Genomic DNA, 27,470 nt, shown 5'->3' with positions numbered 1-27,470 from the left:
TGATTGTTTTTTTAGAAAAATTATGTTGCAAGTTAATGTTGTCTTTGCAGAAACATTTGAAAATTGAAGTTAGATTGGTTACAGTAATATACTATATTTATTAACTGATTCACGAACAATGAGATTTATGTAGCAAATATTATCTAACATCATTAAACCAGCATAAATGCAGATCATCAAATTACATATAGCTCTGCTAACAAATCATAGAAACATTAAAAAAGTGAAATACGTAACTAGCCTTTCTATCAGATCAGTTTACGTACATTCTGGGGTTACTCAACAATTGACAATTATCAGCCAACTCATCTATACTAACGTACTGGCAAAATGAAAATCATAATTATTTAACATCTTTACTTTGCTTGTGAGATGACTTCTGCTTACATGTTCTCGTAGTTCTTATATTAATCTAACACTTGGTGGCTTCACGGAGTACATTACATCGTCTTTCGCTAACAGACAGCTACCTACGACTGTGCGCCTAGCACTCTCTTACTCTAACACTACTATCTCAAACCAGTAGCAGTATTTTTTGCTCTGCCGTCATGCACAGTCAGCGATCCGCTTTATAAAACCTATCAGAGACACACATCGTTTATGAAATCATAGTCCATTTTCGTTTACATTAATATTATTATCATATTCGGGTGCCACATAGGAGTGCAACCCAGTAGACTCCTTTCAGTGTATACACTATGTGATCAAAAGTATACGGATACCCCCAAAAACATATGTTTTTCATATTAGATGCATTGTGCTGCCGCCTACTGCCAGGTACTCCATATCAGCGACCTCAGTAGTCATTAAACATCGTGATAGAACAGAATGGGGCCCTCCGCTGAATTTACGGACTTCGAACGTGGTCAGTTGATTGGGTGTCACTTGTGTCATACGTCTGTACACGAGATTTCCACAATCCTAAACATCCCTAGGTCCGCTGTTTCCGATGTGACAATGAGGTGGAAACGTGAAGGGACACGTACAGCACAAAAGCGTACAGGCTGACCTCGTATGTTGACTAACAAAGACCGCCGACAGTTGAAGAGGGCCGGCCTGAGTGGCCGCGCGGTTCTAGGCGCTACAGTCTGGAGCCGAGCGACCGCTACGGTCGCAGGTTCGAATCCTGCCTCGGGCATGGATGTTTGTGATGTCCTTAGGTTAGTTAGGTTTAATTAGTTCTAAGTTCTAGGCGACTGATGACCTCAGAAGTTAAGTCGCATAGTGCTCAGAGCCATTTGAACCATTTAGTTGAAGAGGGTCAAAATGTGTAATAGGTAAATATCTATCCAGACCATCTCACAGGAATTCCGAACTGCATCAGTATCCACGGCATGTATTATGACAGTTAGGCGGGAAGGGAGAAAACTTGGATTTCATGGTATAGCGGCTGCTCGTAAGCCACACATCACGCCGATAAATGCCAAACGACGCCTTGTTTGATGTAAGGAGCGTAAACATTGGACGATTGAACAGTGGAAAAACGTGTGGAGTGAGGAATCACGGAACACAATGTGGCGATCCTATGGTAGAGGGTATGGGTATGGCGAATGCCCTGTTAACGTCATTTACCGGCGTGTGTAGTGCCTAAAGTAAATTTCGAAGGCGGTGTTGTTACAGTGTGGTCGTGTTTTTCATGGAGGGGGCTTGCACCCTTCGTTGTTTTTCGTGGCACTAATACAGCACAGGCCTACACTGATGTTTTAAGCACCTTCTTGCTTCCCGCTGTTGAAGAGCAATTAGGGGATGGCGATTGCATCTTTCAACACGATCGAGCACCTTTTCATAATGCATGGCTTGCGGCGGAGTGGTTACACGACAATAACATACCTCTAATGGACTGGCCTGCACGGAGTCCTGATCTGAATCCTATAGAACACTTTTGGGATGTTTTGGAACGCCGAATTCGTGCCAGGCCTCACCGACCAACATCGATACGTCTCCTCAGTGCAGCACTCCGTGATGAATGGGCTGCCGTTCCGCAAGAAACCTTCCAGTATCTGATTGAACGTATGTCTGCGAGAGTGGAAGCTGTCATCAACGCTAAGGGTGGGTCAACACAATATTTAATTCCAACAATACCGATGGAGGGCGCCACGAACTTGTAAGTCATTTTCAGACAGGTGTCCAGATATTTTTGATCATACAGTGTATCTGTAAAAGACTTGTACCCCGTCCTAGCGTTCCTACAGCTATTACGGTAGTGAGAGGGTGCTGCACTTCGCTGTTTAATTACAACCGACAGTTACGGTCAAAGCGGCAATCAACAACAGCACAAGCGCCACATAGTTCACGTACCTCAACGCCCTCACCTTCAGAACTAGCTACCCCACAAGCTCCTATCCACTACCCGATAGGTACCGCGACATCGCTTTATCTACCATTCATAATATGATGATCAGTAGACATATACATAATCCCCGTCCATAATTCGGAGTACATCGTTGTTCCACAGATAAAAGACTAGAATTCCTCTTAGAAAATGAATATATTTGAGAACCCCGTCAAGCAGATGACGTCATTCTGCCAATACAAGTTATAATTCCAAGCGACGTCACCCGTCTAATGACAAGCTTGAAGGCCACTATAAAGGAGACAGACTTCGTTCCAGACAAAAAGCCAACGAATAACGAAGAAGATGGCTATTATCTCGGAATTCTCGAATTTTGACTCCGATTTGAAGAGGTAGAATGGCGTTTACAGTTGACCAGTATCTAGTAAATCAGCATCGAAATATAATAAAACGAATAGCATGCATTTCAGGTTAGAAGAAAAAAATAGCGTTGCCCCATCCAACAAGCGAAAAATTTTGATAGATGGTTATCATTGTCGCGGCCATATACTTGTGTTGATAGTGTCTAAAGCCAGTAAATTGCCATCGTTTCACAAAAGTAACAATTTAGTTTATTTGCTTTCTGAGTAAAGGAGAAACGTGTGAGCTAGAAATGATATCTAGCGGTCCGTCAAGTAATTGCTGTTAATATGACAGCTGGCAGGTGGCAACCGATCCGTACCACATGATTCATTTACTTTTATTCAGTAGTAATTAGTCTGAAGATTAGATTCGTCGAATGTAGATCATTTTAAATTTTTTTTTGTCTTCTATGATTTATATTTGACGGTAGCCATGGACGTATTTTTAAATGTAACTGCAATACGTGATATATCAAATGTATCCTGCAACTATGAAGGCTCCTGACGGTTTTTACTCCCGTTATCTCCTTAACTGGCGGTTAATTTTAACGAATCGGTCCAGGAGTGACGTGTTTGTGATAAATTTTCAACACATCGTTTTCTTGAAACGGCACATTGTCGCAACGCTTGCTAGCTACATTACAACAACGAAGTACTGACGACGAAATTCAGTACACCGTCTCCAAACCTCACCATTCGCCAACTGCTATCGAGTTTGATGTTCGCATCGAGTTTTATGGGAGACACATTCTGATCTCGCTTCCAAGTAAGCTTAAGGTAACTCTAGCGTCTCCCGACATGTTAAATGGAAAAACAGGAAGTATGACGAGACAGTTATTTGAACTACAGTTTTATCGTGTACTGCTGTCGGAAATGAAGAAGTTAAATAAATGACAAAACAAAGAAAAACTTTCACTAAACATGCTTTAATTCCTACAAAAGCTCTTCTTTCATCTATCACAGTTGCCTGCAGTGAATCAAGAGCAAGAAACCTCAGACCACAGCGGAAGACCTTATTTTAGCAGCCAATGTGCGCAATTATTTACTAAGATAGCCGAGCTCAGCTGTCACGCAACTGAAAACTGTTTCTTTCCAGGTGACATTACTAGTCGTCGAATACTCGGTAAGGCTAACGACATTAATGATCAGTTGGCGGAAAAAAACAAAGGTCATCGTGATTTCGTAACTCAGTAGGATGAAGCTACAGATAACCAAACGAGCAGGTTAGACAAGGCAAGAAATGTCATGAGGATTTTTTTTTCTTCAGGAAAATTGCTTTTGGAACAAAAGCAACAGAGCTATTCGAAACACTTCATCTACATCTACATTTATACACTGCCAGTTATGTGAAGCGCATGGCAGAGGGCATTATTAGCGTTTCCTCCTGTTCCATTCATGTATGGAGCGCGGAAAGAATGATTATTTGAATTCATCCGTGAGTGCAGTAATTGTTCTAATCTTTTCATCACGATCCCTATGTGAGCGATACGTAGGGGGTTGTAGTATACTCCTAGAGTAGTCGTTTAAACAAGGTTATTTAAAATTTATTAACAGACTTTCTCGGGATAGTTTATGTCTATCTTCAAGAGCCTTCCAGTGCATTTCCTTCAGTGTCCCTGTGTCACTCTCCCACAGATCAAACTAACCTGTGACCATTCGTTTTGCCCTTCTCTGTCTACGTTCAGTATCCCCTTTTATTCCTACTTGGTACGGGTCTCACAAACTTAAACCGGTCGCATGAGTGATTTGTAAGCTGTCTCCTCTGACGGCACTTCCCCAGGACTCTATCAAGAAACCAAAGTCTGCCGGCCGGTGTGCCCTAGCGGTTCTAGGTGCTTCAGTATGGAACTGCGCGACCGCCGCGGTCGCAGGTTCGTATCCTGCCTCGGTCATGGATGTGTGTGATGTTCTTAGGTTAGTTCGGTTTAAGTAGTTCTAAGTTCTAGGGGACTGATGACCTCAGATGTTAAGTCCCATAGTGCTCAGAGCTATTTGAACCAAAGGCTACTGCGTCCTTTACAAACGACTGAGCCGATCTCATCATTCCAAATGGTTCAAATGGCTCTGAGCACTGTGGGACTTGACATCTGAGGTCATCAGTCCCCTAGAACTTAGAACTACTGAAACCTAACTAACCTAAGGACATCACAAAGATCCATGCCCGAGGCAGAATTCGAACCTGCGACCGCAGCAGCAGCGCGGCTCCTGACTGAAGCGCCTAGAACCGCTCGGCCACAGCTGTCGGTTCATCATTCCATTTCATACTCGTACAATGTGTTGCAACGTTGCACCAAGGTATTTATATGAGTTGACAAATTCCAAAAGTGACTCACTGATGTTATGGTTACAGGACACTGTTTTTTCGTATCGTGAAGTGCACAATTTTACATTTCTGAACATGTAAGGGAAGTTTCCAATCTTTGCACTACTTTGGAACTTATCAAGGTCTGACTGAATATTTATGCATCTTCATTCAGACAGTACTTTATTATATATAACTGCATAATCCGCAAAAGTCTGTGGTTATTATTAATACTGTCTGCAAGGTAATTAATATGCCACATGCACGATAAGGGTTCCAACACACCCTGGACCATACTGGCAGTTACTTCTACATCTGATGATGACTTCCATCCAATAGCCGGCCGCTGTGTCCGAGCAGTTCTAGACGCTTCAGTCCGGAACCGCGCTGCTGCTACGGTCGCAGGTTTGAATCCTGCCTCGGGCAGGAATGTGTGTGATGTCCTTAGGTTAGTTTGATTTAAGTAGTTATAAGTCTAGGGGACTGATGACCTCGGATGTTAAGTCCCATAAAGCTTAGAGCCATTTGAACTACACTCCTGGAAATTGAAATAAGAACACCGTGAATTCATTGTCCCAGGAAGGGGAAACTTTATTGACACTTTCCTGGGGTCAGATACATCACATGATCACACTGACAGAACCACAGGCACATAGACACAGGCAACAGAGCATGCACAATGTCGGCACTAGTACAGTGTATATCCACCTTTCGCAGCAATGCAGGCTGCTATTCTCCCATGGAGACGATCGTAGAGATGCTGGATGTAGTCCTGTGGAACGGCTTGCCATGCCATTTCCACCTGGCGCCTCAGTTGGACCAGCGTTCGTGCTGGACGTGCAGACCGCGTGAGACGACGCTTCATCCAGTCCCAAACATGCTCAATGGGGGACAGATCCGGAGATCTTGCTGGCCAGGGTAGTTGACTTACACCTTCTAGAGCACGTTGGGTGGCACGGGATACATGCGGACGTGCATTGTCCTGTTGGAACAGCAAGTTCCCTTGCCGGTCTAGGAATGGTAGAACGATGGGTTCGATGACGGTTTGGATGTACCGTGCACTATTCAGTGTCCCCTCGACGATCACCAGTGGTGTATGGCCAGTATAGGAGATCGCTCCCCACACCATGATGCCGGGTGTTGGCCCTGTGTGCCTCGGTCGTATGCAGTCCTGATTGTGGCGCTCACCTGCACGGCGCCAAACACGCATACGACCATCATTGGCACCAAGGCAGAAGCGACTCTCATCGCTGAACACGACACGTCTCCATTCGTCCCTCCATTCACGCCTGTCGCGACACCACTGGAGGCGGGCTGCACGATGTTGGGGCGTGAGCAGAAGACGGCCTAACGGTGTGCGGGACCGTAGCCCAGCTTCATGGAGACGGTTGCGAATGGTCCTCGCCGATACCCCAGGAGCAACAGTGTCCCTAATTTGCTGGGAAGTGGCGGTGCGGTCCCCTACGGCACTGCGTAGGATCCTACGGTCTTGGCGTGCATCCGTGCGTCGCTGCGGTCCGGTCCCAGGTCGACGGGCACGTGCACCTTCCGCCGACCACTGGTGACAACATCGATGTACTGTGGAGACCTCACGCCCCACATGTTGAGCGATTCGGCGGTACGTCCACCCGGCCTCCCGCATGCCCACTATACGCCCTCGCTCAAAGTCCGTCAACTGCACATACGGTTCACGTCCACGCTGTCGCGGCATGCTACCAGTGTTAAAGACTGCGATGGAGCTCCGTATGCCACGGCAAACTGGCTGACACTGACGGCGGCGGTGCACAAATGCTGCGCAGCTAGCGCCATTCGACGGCCAACACCGCGGTTCCTGGTGTGTCCGCTGTGCCGTGCGTGTGATCATTGCTTGTACAGCCCTCTCTCAGTGTCCGGAGCAAGTATGGTGGGTCTGACACACCGGTGTCAATGTGTTCTTTTTTCCATTTCCAGGAGTGTATTTTTCCATTCTTGATAAGACGCTGCGTCCTCCCTACCAAAAAGTCCTCAATCCAGTCACAAATTTCACTTGATACCCCATATGATCGTACATTGACAATAAGAGTAGGTGTAGTATGGAGTCAAATGCTTTCCAGAAAGCGGAAACTACTGCAATTACCAAGCAAAATTTCAGCATTCAGGAAGAAATTACTATTGTGAAGAAAAAGTTGGATGATAAGGATGAACCTTGCGTTTTCTCTTTTCATCATGCAGTTTTAAAAGGCAATGGACTGAGTGAAAAACCGAAGCCAGTGTTTGTGGATCATTAAACTTAACTATGTGATTACTTTCTAAAGTACTTTTCAAAAGAAGTTGATAAACACAACTGGATCACAGATTATTTTAGTACAGATCTTCGTTCATCACTTACCATTGAAGGATAAAAGCGTTTTATTAATATTTTTTCAGAGTCCCCATTGAAATCGAAGATCGTTTCCTCACCACTGCTTGAGATTTCGAGTGTAGTGAAGCAGAAGCAGGGGCAAGTAGATAACAAAGCACTACTTAGGTGACGTAGGTTTTGTAGCAATGGTAGTCATCAATGCGAAGTATAGATCACGTATGACTGAAGAGAAGTAGATATGCGTCGTGATTTCCAATACTATGCCGAGGTTTGAAGAACTGATGATCAAGAAACAAGCTCATCCTTTCCAGTGATTTCTTTCAAGGATAAAATGTAATATTAGAAGTTGATTAAAATGTGTAACATAGTTAATACTATACTTAAATTTACCCCGCCCGTAGAATGAGATGTCATGTTTAAAAGGATCCTCGGCTCGTCATGTTCAGCCGAAAAAGTCAGAAAAGCACTGCTGTATTCTAGTCCTATATCGTTCTAAGCTGTACAGTTTCTTCCAGTGACGCTAGTTCCACTACATTATGACAGAGCTTCTGTATAATTTGAAAGGTTCGTAGAATACCTTGCGACAAACTGAACCTTTATTGGACACATGAGAATAGGTCGCGGAATGCCCCTATTAGCGCCTTTCTCGCTATAAGGAGCTGAGAGCTTGGATCGTTGGTCTCGAACACATGCTTTATTTTACATAGATGATCATCTAGTTATTTCATTTACCTTTCTTCACAAGCACCATCTCTACTATTTCAACAACACTATCCCGATAACGTATCCACATTAATTGCAGCATTTCCACCAGTATTATTAGCACAGACTTACGACACGTAGTTGTTACCTCACCCAGATGGAACAATATTATTGCTTTGCACCTAAAATATTGTCTTTCATGCTGATCTTTTCATTCGGCCAAACAAATTCCCCTCTTGCTACCACAGGTATTGCTCAACGATTTTAGTAACGGTTCGACACACAAATTTAACTTAATTTGCACTGGCCATCCGCGTTCATTCTTCAAGCTGTAATAGAACTGGTCAGTGGACCTTCTCTCGTCAGGTACTCGAGTACTTGATTCTTGAGATAAAATCACGACAAAATCATATAAAGTTCAAATTGTAATCCTGGAATTCGAATAGTTTTAACAATATTGATAAATAGTTTTACACAACTTTGTAAATGATATGTGTTCAGACATTAATCAGAAATAATGGTTTTATTATTTTTCGAAGAACTAATTATTTTTCGTATAATGTATGTATTTCAATTACAAGTCATTGACATCGAAATCGTTAGTTATAAACTTTCAAAATAAGTCGCAAAATGATAAACAATTATTTCTTGTCTAAAAGATTTTGTTGAGATTTACGTATGATCTATGTTCTTATTGGTTTGTTGTTGAAAGTTGTATGTCAGTGGGAGTGAGATTTAGTTGTTGGCGCATTCTGCCATGTTGAACAGTTGTAATTTTATGATTTTACACCGGAAAATTAATTGAAATTGTTCTATGTGATGAGAAAATTGCGAGCGTAATTGCGCATTGATGTGTTGGTTTACTAACATAAGCGCTTTTCCTGAAAAGATAACGTACCTTTCTATTTCTGGAGCTATTGTAACTGACTATAATGAAGACGTCCTAATTCTGAAGGCGATGTGGAAACATTGTAATGAAACGAAGGAAATATATGAACAGATGAATGCATTTTAGCCACACATTGTCCTTCTCTGAAACTCAGAATCTAAATCATGCTACCAAACGCAAATCAATCTTTCATCTAGCCACGATTTCGTCGATGAGCCCTAAGGAGAAGGTGAGTAATAAAACTTTTACCGTACGAGCTTCCTTTTCAGACATTTCTCGCTGGACTAGACTAACCTTGCCATTTCTAAGTAAGTGCATGTGATTTAACGACAATTAAAGACGTTTTTACAGTCTGTACGTTTAACTGGGTTGTGCGTCAATAGAAGGAGGGTCACCTCACAGTCCAGATAACCAGGCAGTATAAAGGCTTTTATGGGAACAATACATAACCTATGAGACTGCTTAGAACACTGTCCACGCTCCTGCTGCGACATACTTTACTAACCTTCAGCATTCTGAGAATTGAAGCAACCTGTTTCAATTCTTATCCTCACACGTCCACAACTGCAGAACCTGTCCACACCACTCCACACGCTTTCCAAAGAAAACCGGTTATGGTACGCATTTACAAACGCTACATCTAAAAATTCACAAACTAATAGTTAGAGTAGCTGACACTCATGAACAGTGCATTTCACTACGCACGCATCTGTCAAACTAAAGCCACCATCGACATTTTGTAAGAGATCCTATGCAATGACAACAGTGTCTATATTGTTCTGCCAGTTGGTGATTCTATAAATCTTTTGAATTCAAATTGGAAGGTCTATACATTTCAAATTCGTCTAAAAGGTTTCATCTTGTAGTCCTTGTAATTGGTTGTTGTTGTTGTTGTGGTCTTCAGTCCTGAGACTGGTTTGATGCAGCTCTCCATGCTGCTCTATCCTGTGCAAGCTTCTTCATCTCCCAGTACCTACTGCAACCTACATACTTCTGAATCTGCTTAGTGTGTTCATCTCTTGGTCTCCCTCTACGATTTTTACCCTCCACGCTGCCCTCCAATACTAAATTGGTGATCCCTTGATGCCTCAGAGTATGCCCTACCAACCGATCCCTTCTTCTAGTCAGGTTGTGCCACAAACTCCTCTTCTCCCCAGTTCTATTCAATACCTCCTCATTAGTTATGTGATCTACCCACCCAATCATCAGCATTCTTCTGTAGCACCACATTTCGAAAGCTTCTACTGTCTTCTTGTCTAAACTATTTATCGACCATGTTTCACTTCCATAGATGGCCACACTCCATACAAGTACTTTCAGAAACGACTTCCTGATACTTAAATCAATACTCGATGTTAACAAATTTCTCTTCTTCAGAAACGCTTTACTTGCCATTGCCAGTCTACATTTTATATCCTGTCTACTTCGACCATCATCAGTTATTTTGCTAACCCAAATAGCAAAACTCCTTTACTACTTTAAGTGTCTCATTTCCTAATCTAATTCCCTCAGCATCACCCGACTTAATTCGACTAGTCCTTGTCATCTACATGCAAAATTTCCACGTTAAGCGAGGCTGGAGGAAGATGACAGTGTTTCTTGATCTTTGGATGTTTTGTAAAAGTAGCCTTATAGGATTTGCCACCGACTTTGTTGAGCATGTTCTAATTCTGAAGACAATGTGGAAACATTGTAATGAAACAAAGGAAATGTATGAACAGAACCACACACTGTCCTTCTCTGAGACTCAGAATCTAAATCATACTACCAAATGCAAATTAATCTTTCATCTAGCCACGATTCCGTAGATGAGCCCTAAGGAGAAGGGGAGTAATAAAACATTTACTATGCGACCAGAGATACTGAATTTAATTGATGAAAGGAGAAAATACAAAAATGCAGTAAATGGTGCAGGCAAAAAGGAATACAAACGTCTCAAAAATGAGATCGACAGGAAGTGCAAAATGGCTAAGCAGGGATGGCTAGAGGACAAATGTAAGGATTGAAGGTCTATATCACTAGGAGTAAGATAGATACTGCCTACAGGAACATTAAAGAGACCTTTGAAGAAAAGAGAACCCTTTGCATGAATATCAAGAGCTCAGATGGAAACTCAGTTCTAAGCAAAGACAGGAAAGCAGAAAGGTGGAAGGAGTATATAGAGGGTCTATACAAGGGCGATGTTCTTGAGGACAAAACTATAGGAATGGAAGAGGACGTAGATGAAGATGAAATGGGAGATATGATACTTCGTGAAGAGTTTGACAGAGCACTGAAAGACCTAAGTCGAAACAAGGCCCCGGGAGTAGACAAAATTCCATTAGAACTACTGATAGCCTGCCTTGACAAAACTCTACCACCCTGGTGAGCAAGATGTATGAGACAGGAGAAATACCCTCAGACTTCAAGAAGAATATAATAATGCCAATCCCAAAGAAAGCAGGTGTTGACAGATGTGAAAATTACCGAACCATTAGTTTAATAAACCATGGCTGCAAAATACTAACATGAATTCTTTACAGACGAATGGAAAAACTGGTAGAAGTCGACCTCGAGGGAGATCAGTTTGGATTCCGTAGAAATGTTGAGGCAGTACTGACACTACGACCTATCTTAGAAAACAGATTAAGGAATGGCAAACCTACGTTTCCAGCATTTGTAGACTTAGAGATAACTTTTGGCAATGTTGACTGGAATACTCTCTTTCAAATTCTGAAGGTGGCAGGGAGCGAAAGGCTATTTACAATTTGTACAGAAACCAGATGGCAGTTATACGAGACGAGAGGCATAAAAGGGAAGCAATGGTTGTGAAGGGAGTGAGACAGGGTTGTAGCCCATACCCGATGTTATTGATCTGTATATTGAGCAACCAGTAGAGGAAACTAAAGAAAAATTCGGAGTAGGAATTAAAATCCATGGAGAAGGAATAAAAATTTTGAGGTTCGCCGATGACAGTGTAATTCTATCAGAGACAGCAAAGGACCTGAAAGAGCAGCTGAACGGAATGGACAGTGTCTTGAAAGGGGGATATAAGATGAACATCAACAAAAGCAAAATGAGGATAATGGAATGTAGTCGAATTAAATCAGGTGATGCTGAGGGTATTAGATTAGGAAATGAGACGCTTGAAGTAGTAAATGAGTTTTGGTATTTGGGGAGCGAAATAACTGATGATGGTCGAAGTAGAGAGGATATAAAATGTAGACTGGCAATGGCAAGGACAGCGTTTCTGAAGAAGAGAAATTTGTTAACATAGAGTATAGATTTAAGTGTCAGGAAGTCTTTTCTGAAAGTATTTGTATGGAGTGTAGCCATGTATGGAAGTGAAACGAGGACGATAAATAGTTTAGTCAAGAAGAGAATTGAAGCTTTCGAAATGTGGTGCTATAGAAGAATGCTGAAGATTAGATGGGTAGATCACATATCTAATGAGGCGGTATTGAATAGAATTTAGGAGAAGAGAAATTTGAGGCACAACTTGAATAGAAGAAGGGATCGGTTGGTAGGGCATATTCTGAGGCATCAAGGGATCACCAATTTAGTATTGGAGGGCAGCGTGGAGGGTAAAAATCGTAGAGGGAGACCAAGAGATGAATACACTAAACAGATTCAGAAGGCTGTAGGTTGCTGTAGGTACTGGGAGATGAAGAAGCTTGCACAGGATAGGGTAGCATGGAGAGCTGCATCGAACCAGTCTCTGGACTGAAGACCACAACAACAGCATCAGGATTTACTTCGTATAAAAGTGAAATCTAGATAACTATCATATGTAGTGTCATGTCTGTATACACCGCGTCTTTGTGATAATGGCTATCCCAACTCCTGTTTGCTTTTGGAATAAGGCATCTTTTTTAGCATACGATGCTAATACAGTTATTGTTGCAAGTGACTGAGAAAAGTTGCCTGTATAATACAGTCATGTATTCAGAACTTCTTGGATATCTTCGGTTGTTTTCTTTTGCCGTAGGAATACTGTCAGTGTACAGTATAGTCTCCATAAGGAATAATACAAAGAGAAAAACTTTAATAGAAGATAGTGTAGCATGTGATCACTGCTTTTCATTTGTGAGGCTACTAATTTGTGAATCATGAAACCACTTTTAATAACTTAATTAATACCTGCTGAGTGTGTGCCTACCAATTTGAGATGTACATGTATGAGTAGATGTATGACTGAGCATCCCTATTAACTTCTCACTGAGTATAAGATGGAAAATGTGAATACCATCAGTTTCAGTTTTATTTAAAACTTGGATGTCATATGGAAGAACAGTTAAGACGACCTATTATGCCTACTTTCTGTCCCGTCTTTAGTATGTGGTCATATTCTGAGGTAATTTGACAGCAACTAAGCGAGTTTTCATAATACAAGGAAACTGGACAAGAGCGACTTGGACTCGCGCCCATAGGGTTCAATATTGGTATATGTACATAGTTCATCTATCCTGGGAATCGAGAATCTCAACAATTTTTGCCTATTTTCGATATATATACTTGTAAGATATCGGTCAAAGGAATTCCAAGACCATGTCAAATCCGGCCGCTGTGGCCGAGCGGCTCTAGGCCCTTCAATCTGGAACCGCGCGACCGCTACTGTCGCAGGTTCGAATCATGCCTTGGGCATGAACGTGTGTAATGTCCTTAGGTTAGTTAGGTTTAAGTAGTTCTATGTTCTAGGGGACTGATGACCTCAGATGTTAAGTCCCATAGTGCTCAGAGCCATTTGAGCCATTTTTGAACCACGTCAAAACCTCTTCAGTAGTTTCTCAGACTAGCCCGGACATACATAAGGAAGTGAGCAGGCGACTTCAGGTATACAGATAGATATAGACGGCAAAAAGGAGGTTCGATGCTAAATGCTGCAGAAAAAGGAACACTGTTCTAAGAACGCTCCACAGATTAAGAAATCAGCACGACGATGAAACGTACAAACTGTACGCACAAGAGAGGAGAATCAACAAAAAACTAATAGAAGAGAAGAAAAAAGAATACATAGAAAGAGAGGCAAAAAGGTAAGCGGATGAAGCAGAGAAAGACCCATACATAGCAGCAAGACCAAGCAAAATGTCCCATACACCAAATATAGACATGAAGGAATGGGAGGACCCCTTCCGGAAGATACTGAACAAACGTGGAGTCAAAACACCCCCAAAGAAAGAGAAACAACATCAAACTAAGGAGAAAGACAATATATGGGAGACTATAAATGAAGAAGACGTGAAAGAAGTAATAAAAGCACTGAAGAACAAGAAAGCAGCAGGACCCAATAATATGTATAATGAACATATAAAAGATGCAAAAGAGGCCCTCCAACACGTATGGACCAAACTATTTAACAAATGCCTGGAACTTGGAAGAATTCCGACACAATGGAGACATTCGACAATAAAAGTTCTCTACAAAGGTAGAGGAGACCCAACGGACCCAAACAAGTACAGAGGCATAGCCCTGGAAAATACTCAAGTCAAGATGTTTTCAAAGATAATAACACAAAAAATCCAAGCCTCTGTGGACAGTCATCTCCCAGAACGACAAATGGGTTTCAGATCTGGAAGATCAACGCTTACGGCAGTCAGGCTTCTTCTAAACAACATCGACGAATTGCTACAAAAGAAAAAAATGTTCTACTCAGTGGTCATAGACTTCACCAAAGCATTTGACCTAATGCAAAGAGATCTCATAGTCCGAAAACTGGAAAACACAATGGGAGAAGATAGCGTATGGGCAAAAATAATCAAGTCAATCCTCGAATACAACTTAATCACAATATCAGACAACCTCTCTTTTTCGAACCCCGTTCTGCAATCGTACGGAGTCTTACAGGGTGGCCGGCCGGTGTGTCCGTGCGGTTCTAGGCGCTTCAGTCTGGAACCGCGTGACCGCTACGGTCGCAGGTTCGAATTCTGCCTCGGGCGTGGATGTGTGTGATGTCCTTAGGTTAGTTAGGTTTAAGTAGTTCTAAGTTCTAGGGGACTGATGACCACAAATGTTAAGTCCCATAGTGCTCAGAGCCATGTTACAGGGTGTCCCAATGAGCCCTCTGCTGTACATCCTTGCCACTGAAGGAGTACTCCGAATTGGAGAAAATGAAGAAGATGTATATGTACAGGGTGTTTCAAAAATGACCGGTATATTTGAAACGGCAATAAAAACTAAACGAGCAGCGATAGAAATACACCGTTTGTTGCAATATGCTTGGGATAACAGTACATTTTCAGGCAGACAAACTTTCGAAATTACAGTAGTTACAATTTTCAACAACAGATGGCGCTGCGGTCTGGGAAACTCTATAGTACGATATTTTCCACATATCCACCATGCGTAGCAATAATATGGCGTAGTCTCTGAATGAAATTACCCGAAACCTTTGACAACGTGTCTGGCGGAATGGATTCACATGCAGATGAGATGTACTGCTTCAGCTGTTCAATTGTTTCTGGATTCTGGCGGTACACCTGGTCTTTCAAGTGTCCCCACAGAAAGAAGTCACAGGGGTTCATGTCTGGCGAATAGGGAGGCCAATCCACGCCGCCTGCTGTATGTTTCGGATAGCCCAAAGCAATCACACGATCATCGAAATATTCATTCAGGAAATTAAAGACGTCGGCCGTGCGATGTGGCCGGGCACCATCTTGCATAAACCACGAGGTGTTCGCAGTGTCGTCTAAGGCAGTTTGTACCGCCACAAATTCTCGAAGAATGTCCAGATAGCGTGATGCAGTAATCGTTTCGGATCTGAAAAATGGGCCAATGATTCCTTTGGAAGAAATGGCGGCCCAGACCAGTACTTTTTGAGGATGCAGGGACGATGGGACTGCAACATGGGGCTTTTCGGTTCCCAATATGCTTCAGTTCTGTTTATTGACGAAGCCATCCAGGTAAAAATAAGCTTCGTCAGTAAACCAAGTGCTGCCCACATGCATATCGCCGTCATCAATCCTGTGCACTATATCGTTAGCGAATGTCTCTCGTGCAGCAATGGTAGCGGCGCTGAGGGGTTGCCGCATTTGAATTTTGTATGGGTAGAGGTGTAAAGTCTGGCGCATGAGACGATACGTGGACGTTGGCGTCATTTGGACCGCAGCTGCAACACGGCAAACGGAAACCCGAGGCCGCTGTAGGATCACCTGCTGCACTAGCTGCGCGTTGCCCTCTGTGGTTGCCGTACGCAGTTGCCCTACCTTTCCAGCACGTTCATCCGTCACGTACCAGTCCATTGAAATTTTTCAAAAAGATTCTTTATTGTATCGCTTTTCGGTCCTTTGGTTACATTAAACCTCCGTTGAAAACTTCGTCTTGTTGCAACAACACTGTGTTCTAGGCGGTGGAATTCCAACACCAGAAAAATCCTCTGTTGTAAGGAATAAACCATTTTGTCTACAGCACACTTGCACGTTATGAACAGCACACGCTTACAGCAGAAAGACGACGTACAGAATGGCGCACCCACAGACTGCGTTGTCTTCTATATCTTTCACATCACTTGCAGCGCCATCTGTTGTTGAAAATTGTAACTACTGTAATTTCGAATGTTTGTCCGCCTGAAAATGTACTGTTGTCCCAAGCATATTGCAACAAACGGTGTATTTCTATCGCTGCTCGTTTAGTTTTTATTGCCGTTTCAAATATACCGGTCATTTTTGAAACACCCTGTATATGCATACGCTGACGACATAGCCGTAGGTTCAACAGATATACAGAAGCTGCAGAGAATCATTGAGAAAATAGACAAATGGTGCAGTGAACACAAACTACACTTAAACATAACAAAGACAGAAATTGTAATTTTCAGAAAAGGAGGAAAAACTCCCAAGAATTCGGAAATCAGCATCAGAGGATAAAAAATAAAAATCTAATCAGACTTTAAATACCTAAGAGTGAATTGCAACCAACAGCCAAGTGCTTCACAAAACATACAACAGAACGTGCAGCCCAAGCAATAATAGCAATACAGGACATCAAAAACATCCGCCTACTCAATCTAGAAACAGCCATGAAATTATTCAACACAAAAATACTGCCAATCCTGGCCTATGGGATGGAGGTTATACGGGACCACCAGACAGAAAAAAATCTAGAAACACAAGAAAAGGTAAAATCGATTTATCTAAAAAGAACACAAGGTCTCTTAAAGACAACAAGATCTAGACTAGTGTACCTGCTAGCGAGAGAGACATTCCTAATTGAAGACATCAGACTTCGATATACACTCCTGGAAATGGAGAAAAGAACACATTGACACCGGTGTGTCAGACCCACCATACTTGCTCCGGACACTGCGAGAGGGCTGTACAAGCAATGATCACACGCACGGCACAGCGGACACACCAGGAACCGCGGTGTTGGCCGTCGAATGGCGCTAGCTGCGCAGCATTTGTGCACCGCCGCCGTCAGTGTTAGCCAGTTTGCCGTGGCATACGGAGCTCCATCGCAGTCTTTAACACTGGTAGCATGCCGCGACAGCGTGGACGTGAACCGTATGTGCAGTTGACGGACTTTGAGCGAGGGCGTATAGTGGGCATGCGGGAGGCCGGGTGGACGTACCGCCGAATTGCTCAACACGTGGGGCGTGAGGTCTCCACAGTACATCGATGTTGTCGCCAGTGGTCGGCGGAAGGTGCACGCGCCCGTCGACCTGGGACCGGACCGCAGCGACGCACGGATGCACGCCAAGACCGTAGGATCCTACGCAGTGCCGTAGGGGACCGCACCGCCACTTCCGAGCAAATTAGGGACACTGTTGCTCCTGGGGTATCGGCGAGGACCATTCGTAACCGTCTCCATGAAGCTGGGCTACGGTCCCGCACACCGTTAGGCCGTCTTCCGCTCACGCCCCAACATCGTGCAGCCCGCCTCCAGTAGTGTCGCGACAGGCGTGAATGGAGGGACGAATGGAGACGTGTCGTGTTCAGCGATGAGAGTCGCTTCTGCCTTGGTGCCAATGATGGTCGTATGCGTGTTTGGCGCCGTGCAGGTGAGCGCCACAATCAGGACTGCATACGACCGAGGCACACAGGGCCAACACCCGGCATCATGGTGTGGGGAGCGATCTCCTACACTGGCCGTACACCACTGGTGATCGTCGAGGGGACACTGAATAGTGCACGGTACATCCAAACCGTCATCGAACCCATCGTTCTACCATTCCTAGACCGGCAAGGGAACTTGCTGTTCCAACAGGACAATGCACGTCCGCATGTATCCCGTGCCACCCAACGTGCTCTAGAAGGTGTAAGTCAACTACCCTGGCCAGCAAGATCTCCGGATCTGTCCCCCATTGAGCATGTTTGGGACTGGATGAAGCGTCGTCTCACGCGGTCTGCACGTCCAGCACGAACGCTGGTCCAACTGAGGCGCCAGGTGGAAATGGCATGGCAAGCCGTTCCACAGGACTACATCCAGCATCTCTACGATCGTCTCCATGGGAGAATAGCAGCCTGCATTGCTGCGAAAGGTGGATATACACTGTACTAGTGCCGACATTGTGCATGCTCTGTTGCCTGTGTCTATGTGCCTGTGGTTCTGTCAGTGTGATCATGTGATGTATCTGACCCCAGGAAAGTGTCAATAAAGTTTCCCCTTCCTGGGACAATGAATTCACGGTGTTCTTATTTCAATTTCCAGGAGTGTATGATGCCACACACCAGGGCTTCCAGAAAGCAACTGAAGATCATGGAGGACAAACGAGAAAAAATATGGCCAGAGTTCTATGGCACCGAAGCAATGACGAACCGCACATGGACAGCATCAAACTTCGAACATTGACATGTCGTAACTAGATTTTCTATTCACGGCTTTCATCATCTAATCTGCCAAAACAAAACTTATCACGACCCAGCCACAACATGTGTATGTGAACTGTGTATCCAAGCCTGTGGACGATATCACATGCAGTAAAAGAGTGAAATCGATAACTGAATATGCAAAAATGTAAAATGAAAATGTAAAATGTTAAGCAAAGTAACTGTATATGGCTATTTGGCTGCAATTTTATTAAATAAAGATGGATATAGAAGAGTGATTGAAATGTTATTATTTATTTACTAAAACATGACTACATTTTATGTTTGCACGCAATAATTTTCATCTATTATGCTTCTGAAGGACGATGAATGCAATGTATATTCCAATGGCAAAACTATTTTTTTGTGTGATATAATTACAATTTAACAATTCTAAGATTTTTTCTGCTTGTACTATGAAACCTTGCTTCTTGCGTAATTTGATGATTCCAGGTCAACGGGAAGTGCGCGTAAGTTTTTATGAGTGGGTTTGCGAGTTTCAAAATACGTGACATAAATGGCCGAATCTTTTGATTGAATTAACTTAGCTTAAATGGCTTACACCACCATGGGACCACAGGGCTTAGTATGGGATACGAATTCGAACTTGATATACCAACTTTCGGTGTGAACTGTGCATTTTTCGCAAACTTCATGGTTGTAGGTCAACGTGAAGTATTCTATAAGTTTTGATGAGCGTGTTTCCGAGTATCGAAATATGTGGCATAGATGGAGATTCTCCTATCGCCAGGAGGACCATTGGCCTTAATATGCGACATAAATTTGATCTTGGTACATCAATCATTTCAAGAGGAAATGGGGTCATGACAGACGGAGAGACAAACAGACGGATAAAAAAGGCAGACAAGTATTTTTTGTGTTTTATAATGACAAATAAACTATTTTCGGATTTTTTCCTTTGCTTGTGCTGTGAAATGTTTCTTCTTGCCGAATTTCGTGATTCCAGATCAACCAGAAGTACCTTAAGGGTTCTGATGAGTGACTTTTCGAATATCAAAATATGTGACAGAAATGGCCGTATCCTTTTATTGCACTGACTCAGAAGTTTAAAAGCCTTACACCGACAAGGACAGTACATCTGAGTACGTGATATAAATTTGAACTCGGTAAGTCTATCTGTTCTTGGGGATAAGGGTTCTCAACTGTAGGAGAGACAGACAAAAGGACAACAAAGCAACCCTATAAGGATTCCGTTCTTGCAGATCGAGGTATCGAACTCTAAACAGGCCATTATAATCTTAAAGGATATAATCCAAGAGACTCCTGTAAGCGTCTGTTTAAGAGTTTACGTTTTCTACCTTTGACGTGTATCTACATTATGGAAACTGTCGTTTTTTTTTAACCAGCGGAATTGACAACGAATAGCAGACTAATTAAATGTTGATAATCATCACCATAAAAATGTTGCTGTTGTTGTTGTTATTTTTATCTTCAGTCCGAAGATTGGGTTGATGCAGCTCTCCACACTACTCTATTACGTGCGAGCCTCTTTACCTCCGAATAACTGCTGCAAACTACATCAGTTTGGACCTGCTCTCTGTAATACCATAAATAAAATAAGTAAATTCCAACAGAAAATATAAAACAACAAACCATAACAAAGAAAGAAAGCGAAATGAGAATATGCAAACGATATGGAAGTAGGCAAGCGATACAGACGTGTTAGCAGCTACTTTCGGAACGTCGAATGGCAGAACACGGGCAGTTAGGTATTTTCTGAAGGCAGTTAGGTATGGTCATGTGACGTCAATTTCCGGTTCGAAACGTCAGTGCAGCCAGGCGTTTTACTAGCGCGATACACTCCCGGTTTCCAGGTAGTTACTGTCGCTAAATTCTGGCGAGGTCTTCTTTCCTATGCCTGGACTCGCTAGTGCAGCGCCACCTGTCAAACCAGTGCGCGTTTAGCCGCTCCTGTCTAACGTGTCACCCTGTGCTTCGCATACCAGAAACCTCCAATTCAAAAACAGCACCTTACGGTCTAGCTTATGGCGCATACGTATTAATACAGTCAAAACAAGATAATCCTACACCATAACCTACGATAGCAGACGTGGGAGCCTTCTGTGCAAAGGCAAAAGGACGTTAAAGACAATCTGAGACATATATTTCACGGCGAAGTACAATGCAAGCAGTTTCTCGCAATCACGGCAACAAGTAATATAAGAAAACAATCGATTTTGTATTTTTAATCATGGTAGTGTTAACAATTAGACATTTAGGTTTTCAAAGAAAGCATTAACAAAACAGGTAATGGAAACAATGAGCTTTAGATCCAGAAAATAAGAGACGCTAGGACGTGGTAATCTACCCATCCTGTGCTTTGTTAAGGATTTACCTCTGACAGGAGACCAGAAGAAAACACGGCAGTGATGACACCAGCGTAAACGTTCTCCAGTCGCCAGCTGCCCATGCGGTGAGAGGGCTCAGTATTGAACCCACACTGTGCATTAAGGAGAACATGAAGTTCACTGTTGAGCGGAACATGACGTCCGACAATTCCAGTCCTGAAAAGGTTTGACTTGAGTCACTGATTTATATACTCTGTTACAATATAAACATTTACATTCTAATTAAATGCTCAAGAAAATGTACAACATGGTAAATGTCTTTCGTACATTGCTGTAACAGAAGTGTTTATACAATTGTTATCAAGTTTTAAGAGTAATTCTTCTCTCCAGTACATTTAAACTTATTTTAGTAATTATCATTGCAGTTATTTATTCAAGAAACTGTTCATGGCTTTATGCGTTTCTGAAAAACTATTATCACGCAGGTAATTCTAATGTTCTCATTACGTTGAAATACCAACTCTCCTCACAATATTCTTGCCGGATCAGCAGCTGGGTCATACGATCATCTCGCCACGGTATTTTAGCATATCATCCGGCTGCCGTCTCCAGGTGAGAACATTTTTTGCTGAATCTCGCTGAAACTGATTCCTGCCGTAAACAGCAACCCTTATGCACGGAAAAAAATCCACCACCAAAAGGAGTTGTGGGTGATAAAGGGCAGTTGCCAGGTGTGTTTCTACATCCGAAAGATGACATATCCAGATATAGCTCCAGAATGGTGTCAGTAGCACCACTACGAGAATGTAAACCAGGTTTGCCTTTAATATGCACTGTCACGGTCGTGAGCGTTAATTAACTTTGAGACTGGATATAGGGAATTTGTTTTATTCAAGAATGCCTTTAAGACGCCATTATACGACGAAAATGCCTTTATCAACAGCTCACTGAGTTTGAACGAGGTTGAGCAGCATGGCTACGAGAAACTGGATGTTCGTTCCGCGATAATGTAGAATGTAGCCGTCGTAATGATTGCTGGCAATGGTGATCACTGGAAGGTACTGTCGCAAGACGCCCATGTTTCGGACAGCCAAGTGGCATTGCCGACAGGGAAGACTTTCATGTTCGACGTATGGATCTGGCGCATCTTACTGCAGCAGGAATTTGAGCAGCACTGAACTGCTGCAAATCGGTTAAGTACAGCTCCGAGCAGCGTGCATTCCAATGACCCCAAACCACCACCATTTGCGACTTTAGTGGTGTCAAGTGAGAGCTCACTGGAGGACAGGGTGGGGGTCTGCTGTGTTTTCTGATGAAAACCGCTCCCGCTTCGGTGTCAGTAATGGCGATGTATTGGTTAGAATGAGGCCAGGGGAGCACCTGAAACAAACCTGCCTGCGTCCAAGACACACTGGACTTACATCTGAAGTTATGGTCTGGTCTCCAGTTTTGTGCAACAGCAGGACCACTCTCTTCACTCTCTTGGTTACCTCTCGAACCCTGTCTGTAAATTTGTACATTGGTCTGGTGATCCGACATTCATGAATAGCATGGCACTGGGTGTTTTCCAACAGGATAACATTCGTCCGTATACCGATGTTGTAACTCAACATACTCTGCAGAATGTCGACTAGTTGCCTTAGCCTTCTAGATCACCAGATCTGTCTCCAGTCGAGCACGTATGAGATGTCATTGGACAACAACTCCAGCGACATCCACAAACAGCATAAACTGTCCATATGTTGACCAACCAAGTGCTACAGACTTGGGAGTCTATCCCGCAGACTCTCATCCGACTCCTCTACGTCACAATGCATGCACATTTGCATTCTTGCATTCAACATTCTGGCGGTTACACATTACCTTTGGCTTTTCTCGCATTTACATTAACCTGTGACCTTGCAACTTTAACCACTTAAATATGTTACCTAGTAAATATAGTCTCAAAATTACATTACTCCACAATAATTATTTCTTGGCCTTCTGATTCTTATCCGTCGGTGTATATGCCGTGGGAAACTAACAACACCTGCGCCAAAATCCGCCACGGCTTTCCCCTGCCACCCCAGGGGTGGAACCTGAAAGGTACGATAAATCACTACCGGCTGTGTAGGTCAATACATTCTGCTGGGAGAGTTGAAGGCAGTTGACTTTTAATGACTGATGAAACAAGATTCCATATTTGACTCAAAGAATAATCATCGTCTCCATTTATCCCATTCCTATGAGTCATGATGCAACCAGCGAGAAGCAGGAAAGAGAATCTGCGTCTCGTCGTACGTCATTCTGTCTTCACTGGTTAGACAGTGTTCCGACGCCGAACTGTATAACATTGTGTGCCGCGCAAGGCTGCATATATGGACTTCGAACCTCGTGAGCGGGCTTCGACGCCAACGTCTTTGGGGCCATCCTTTGGCCGCGAGGCGGAGTGACCACGAGTTCATTGCGAATTAGCGCCTGGACAGGATATGATTTGGCAAGCAAAGCACGAAGACTAGCAGTAGAAACTCTCGCCGTGTGCTGGCGGGGATTATCTGTTGAAATGTAAGCCCCGGATTTCAAGTCTGAAACAGATATCAAAATTCCTGCTGGGCTCAAATAGATCGTCATTGAGCGTGACTCTCATCTCCGATAGCTGTCGACCAGTATCTTTTTTCGACCACCTTTCATACGCCGTCTTACATGGCTGCAAGTGGTACACCACTCCTTATACACGTGTTTGGCGGTTCGCGTCGACACACCAAGTCGAGCAACTTCATTCATGTTTTGGTCTTCGGCAGGTCCAGGCACGATAATTTCCTTTTGCCAATCTGTCACGTCCCCACTGATGCCGCACAACTGACCAGCACATCACTGGTACGACTTTCGCCTGCCTTGGAGGGCCACGTGGTTACCTGGTACCGTTTGTAAAACGTCTACAGGGCTTCAAGGCGACAAAGTGTGTGCTCTTCTGAGGTTATGCCCAATTGCCTTATTATTGCCACGGTAGTATATTAACAAATTATTGTATGTCCATGTTGTTTACGATAGACTCAAAAAAAAAAAAAATCAGAAAAATTGGATGGTTTATTGGAAAGAAAGAGCTTCACAAACTTAGCAAGTCCTTAACTCTTTGGTCCACCTCTGGACGCTATGCGAGCTATTATTCGGTCTGGCATTAATTGATAGAGTTGTCCTCCTGAGGGATAGCGTGCTAAATGCTGTCCAATAGGTGCATTAGGCCGTCAATATCCCCAAGTGATTGGAAGGTCCTGTGCGTAATGCTCCAAACGTTCTTAATTCGAGAGAGATCCGGTGACTTTACTGGCCAAAGCATGGTTTGGCAAGCACGAAGACAAGCAGTAGAAACTCCCGAGTGTACCGAGGCGCATTATCTTCTTGAAATGTAAGCCTACGTTGGCTTGTCATGAAGGGCAGCAAAACAGGGAGTAGCATATCGTCGAAGTACCACTGTGCTATCACGTTGCTGATAGCTACTGCTATGAAAAGAAATGGCACCCCAGGCCATCATTTCTGGTTTTTGCGTCACATTGTGGGTGATAGTTACGTTGATGTCCCACCACTGTCCGGGGCGTCTCGTCATCGGTGCTCAGTTCGAAGTGGGACTCATCACTGGGGACAATACTACTCGAGCCAGTGAGATTCTAAGCCGTAAACGTGTCTGAGACGCCCCAGACAGCAGTCGGACACCAGCGTAACTGCCACCCGCAAACGTCCTGACAGTCATGAGTGATGGCCTGGTTGCTATTTTATTTCATAGCGGGACCCTTTTGGTTCTCATCTGCGGCACCCTTGCAGTGCAGCGGTACGTCCACGACATTTTGCACCCTACTTTTGTTGCCCTTCATGGCAAGCCGCCCTGGGATTAAATTTCAGCAAATTAATACCCGCCCGCACATGGCGAAGTTTCTACTACATGTCTTCGTGCTTGCCAAACCTTGTCTTGGTCAGAATGGTCGCCGGATCTCTTCCTAATTGAGATCGCTCAGAGCATTATGTGCAGGACCCACGAACACGCTGGGGATTTTGTCTATCTAACTCGTCAGTTGGACATCATTTGGTAGCATATCTTTTCAGGAGCACATCCAGCATCTCTGTCAATGAGTGCCAAGCCAATAACTGGTTTCACAAGGGTCGGGGTTGGATCGACGCCTTACTGTCTTGCTCAGTTTGCGAAGTTCTTGCACTTGAATAAATCACCCAATTTTTCTGAAACTGTAATCAATTTATTGCTGTACATGTACATCACATCTACCGATTTCCGTCACATTCGTGGTGCTTTTCTTTTTTTGTCTTGGCGTGAATTTGTAAAACGAAAGACATAGCGCTGCACTTTCACGTTTGCGAGGGTGATGATACAGATCTCCATCAGGTCATCCTGATTTTCCGGTCATCTTGCTAACATTGTTCAAAGCATGCACCGAGAGAGTTATTTTGAAAAAGACATGGTAAATTTCCTTCCGCATCTTTACCGATAGTACGAGAGCCTAGGACCAACACCAAGTCTCATCGGTTTACGTAGAAAAATCGTTAGCGTAGATGATCCTGAACCCAACTGGGTAGACAGTAAAGGTCAAAAGCGTCACAGCTGCACAGCGGTCCATTTCCGCTACGTGAAACAAAATTTGCGGATGGTATTACTACAACAAGTCAGCTATTAAAATTGTTGACAGATTCTGTCGTTCCAGTACGAAAATTTTTGTATTCAGACACATTACGCGTTGCATCTGGCTTGAGAGCATTTTCTAAATCGCCGATAAAGTTTACCGGACTGGACCATAGCCACATGGTTACTTTTTTTTTTCAAGAATTTTGAATGGCTATAATGATTACCGAAAACTGTTTTTAGGCATTTTTGGTGACACATATACTTCCAAAAACGAAAAAAACATTCCAGCGCTTGTTACCCCCGTGGTCTTGTCTTAAACCGCTTTTTACTTGATACGCCCTTGGCCCTCGAAACACATCTCACGAACGCAACAAATTTTACCTTCGGATTTCGCAAAAGAATTGAAAAATATTAAATTTAAAAAAGCTGTTGCAGACTTTTTGGTTAACAGTTGGTCACAACAGGAATTGGCGCAAATTATCGCGAACAAAACTATCCATGTGCTGTGAATATTGGGTTGATCAAGGTACTGTTAATCAAGCAATTAATGAAGATATAATTTGTCAAGAACACAAGATGGCAGATACTAAAATTGTTTACCATGTCTGTCAAATTAGTTAACAAGGTCGAGTATCTGTTCAATATTCAACACTGACTTTTTAATTGTAATGTTTGGTAACCTGGAATTTGTAAAATGTCCCTAACAGATTTGGTTGAATATTAGCGTTGTTAATTCCTTCCGTTGCATTGAAGTTTCGCGTTTGCTTGAAACAATCGGTTCCTCTAGCAATATTTTTACCTGCTTTTCATTGTATTGCAGGCTGGGATTAATATCCCGCGTTCTATCGCAAGGCGAAATAGTGACCGCAGACAAATTCTATATACTATCAAAAGGCTGTCATAGATGCCGGTGGATTTGCTTCTGACTATGGAAATGTATTGAACGTCTTAAAAGAGCTCACGTACAAATTATACAGCGAAAAACAATTAATAATGTCGATTCGGTTAAATTCAACATTCTTACACAAACATAAAAAATGAAAAGTAAACATTCTTCTAAAGATCAAAATCTGGATTTATCTAATTTTGACGTCTGCAGTCTACTGCACGTAAAACAGAATTGGAATAGCACTTATTGAAAACAAGACATATTTCGCCAATATGGAGCAACGCTCATACGAAAAATATGACAGATCTTGACTGCATAGATTTCTGATTGTAAGACGACGAGGGATGTAACGATTTTTCATGTTTCTCAGGTAGCCAAATACCAGAAATGAGCGACCTTATTTTAAACGAAGAATCAAAATCCACAAAAAGTGTAGTTAATATGAATTTCACTTTAATACTTTTATATAGATATGAGTGACACTGATTAATTAAATTTGTTTTCCAATAGAAGACATTGCAGAAATTGGCTGTGAACTGAAAGGAGATTTTGATTATGACGATATTGTTGATGAGTCCAACAATGATTAAAAACGTTCACATTTTTATACTTAAATAAAATGTAGTTTTTGAACCCCATCCCAATTTTTTTTTTTTTTTTTTTTTGCAATTCATTTAAAACATCGTTCAATGTGATGGTTTCTAGTAAGCTAGTTGTTAATATAGGAATTTAAAGGTTGCATCTTATTCCTCGGCTTGCAACATACGCCTCAACACGACCTTGTAAGAATTTTCGAATATCGAAAAGTTGTCTGATTAATAAGGTACTGCAGTAAACTTGTTTAATATCAATTTTTTATGCATCTGGGCAACGTATTTTATCGTCTGGCAAGATTTTTTAAAGTTTTCATAACGATCTCGAAATGGAAAATGCTCGTATTTCCTTCTGAAAAA

The 27,470-nt window shown here is 42.9% G+C and overlaps 1 protein-coding gene across 1 annotated transcript in view; it reads right to left on the bottom strand.

The window, feature by feature from the left end:
• Window positions 1-27,470, bottom strand: part of LOC126474030 (solute carrier family 22 member 7-like) — a 95,575-nt gene that overhangs the window by 25,173 nt on the left and 42,932 nt on the right. The window contains exon 5 of the mRNA XM_050101437.1: window positions 21,067-21,235. Coding sequence (XP_049957394.1) covers window positions 21,067-21,235 — 169 coding nt within the window. The remainder of the gene's footprint in view (window positions 1-21,066; window positions 21,236-27,470) is intronic.

This window comes from Schistocerca serialis, chromosome 4 (genome assembly GCF_023864345.2).
Source record: "Schistocerca serialis cubense isolate TAMUIC-IGC-003099 chromosome 4, iqSchSeri2.2, whole genome shotgun sequence".
Classification (NCBI taxonomy): Eukaryota; Metazoa; Arthropoda; class Insecta; order Orthoptera; family Acrididae; genus Schistocerca; species Schistocerca serialis.
Note: the sequence above shows the minus strand (reverse complement) of the source record. Positions and strands in the feature narration are given on the sequence as shown.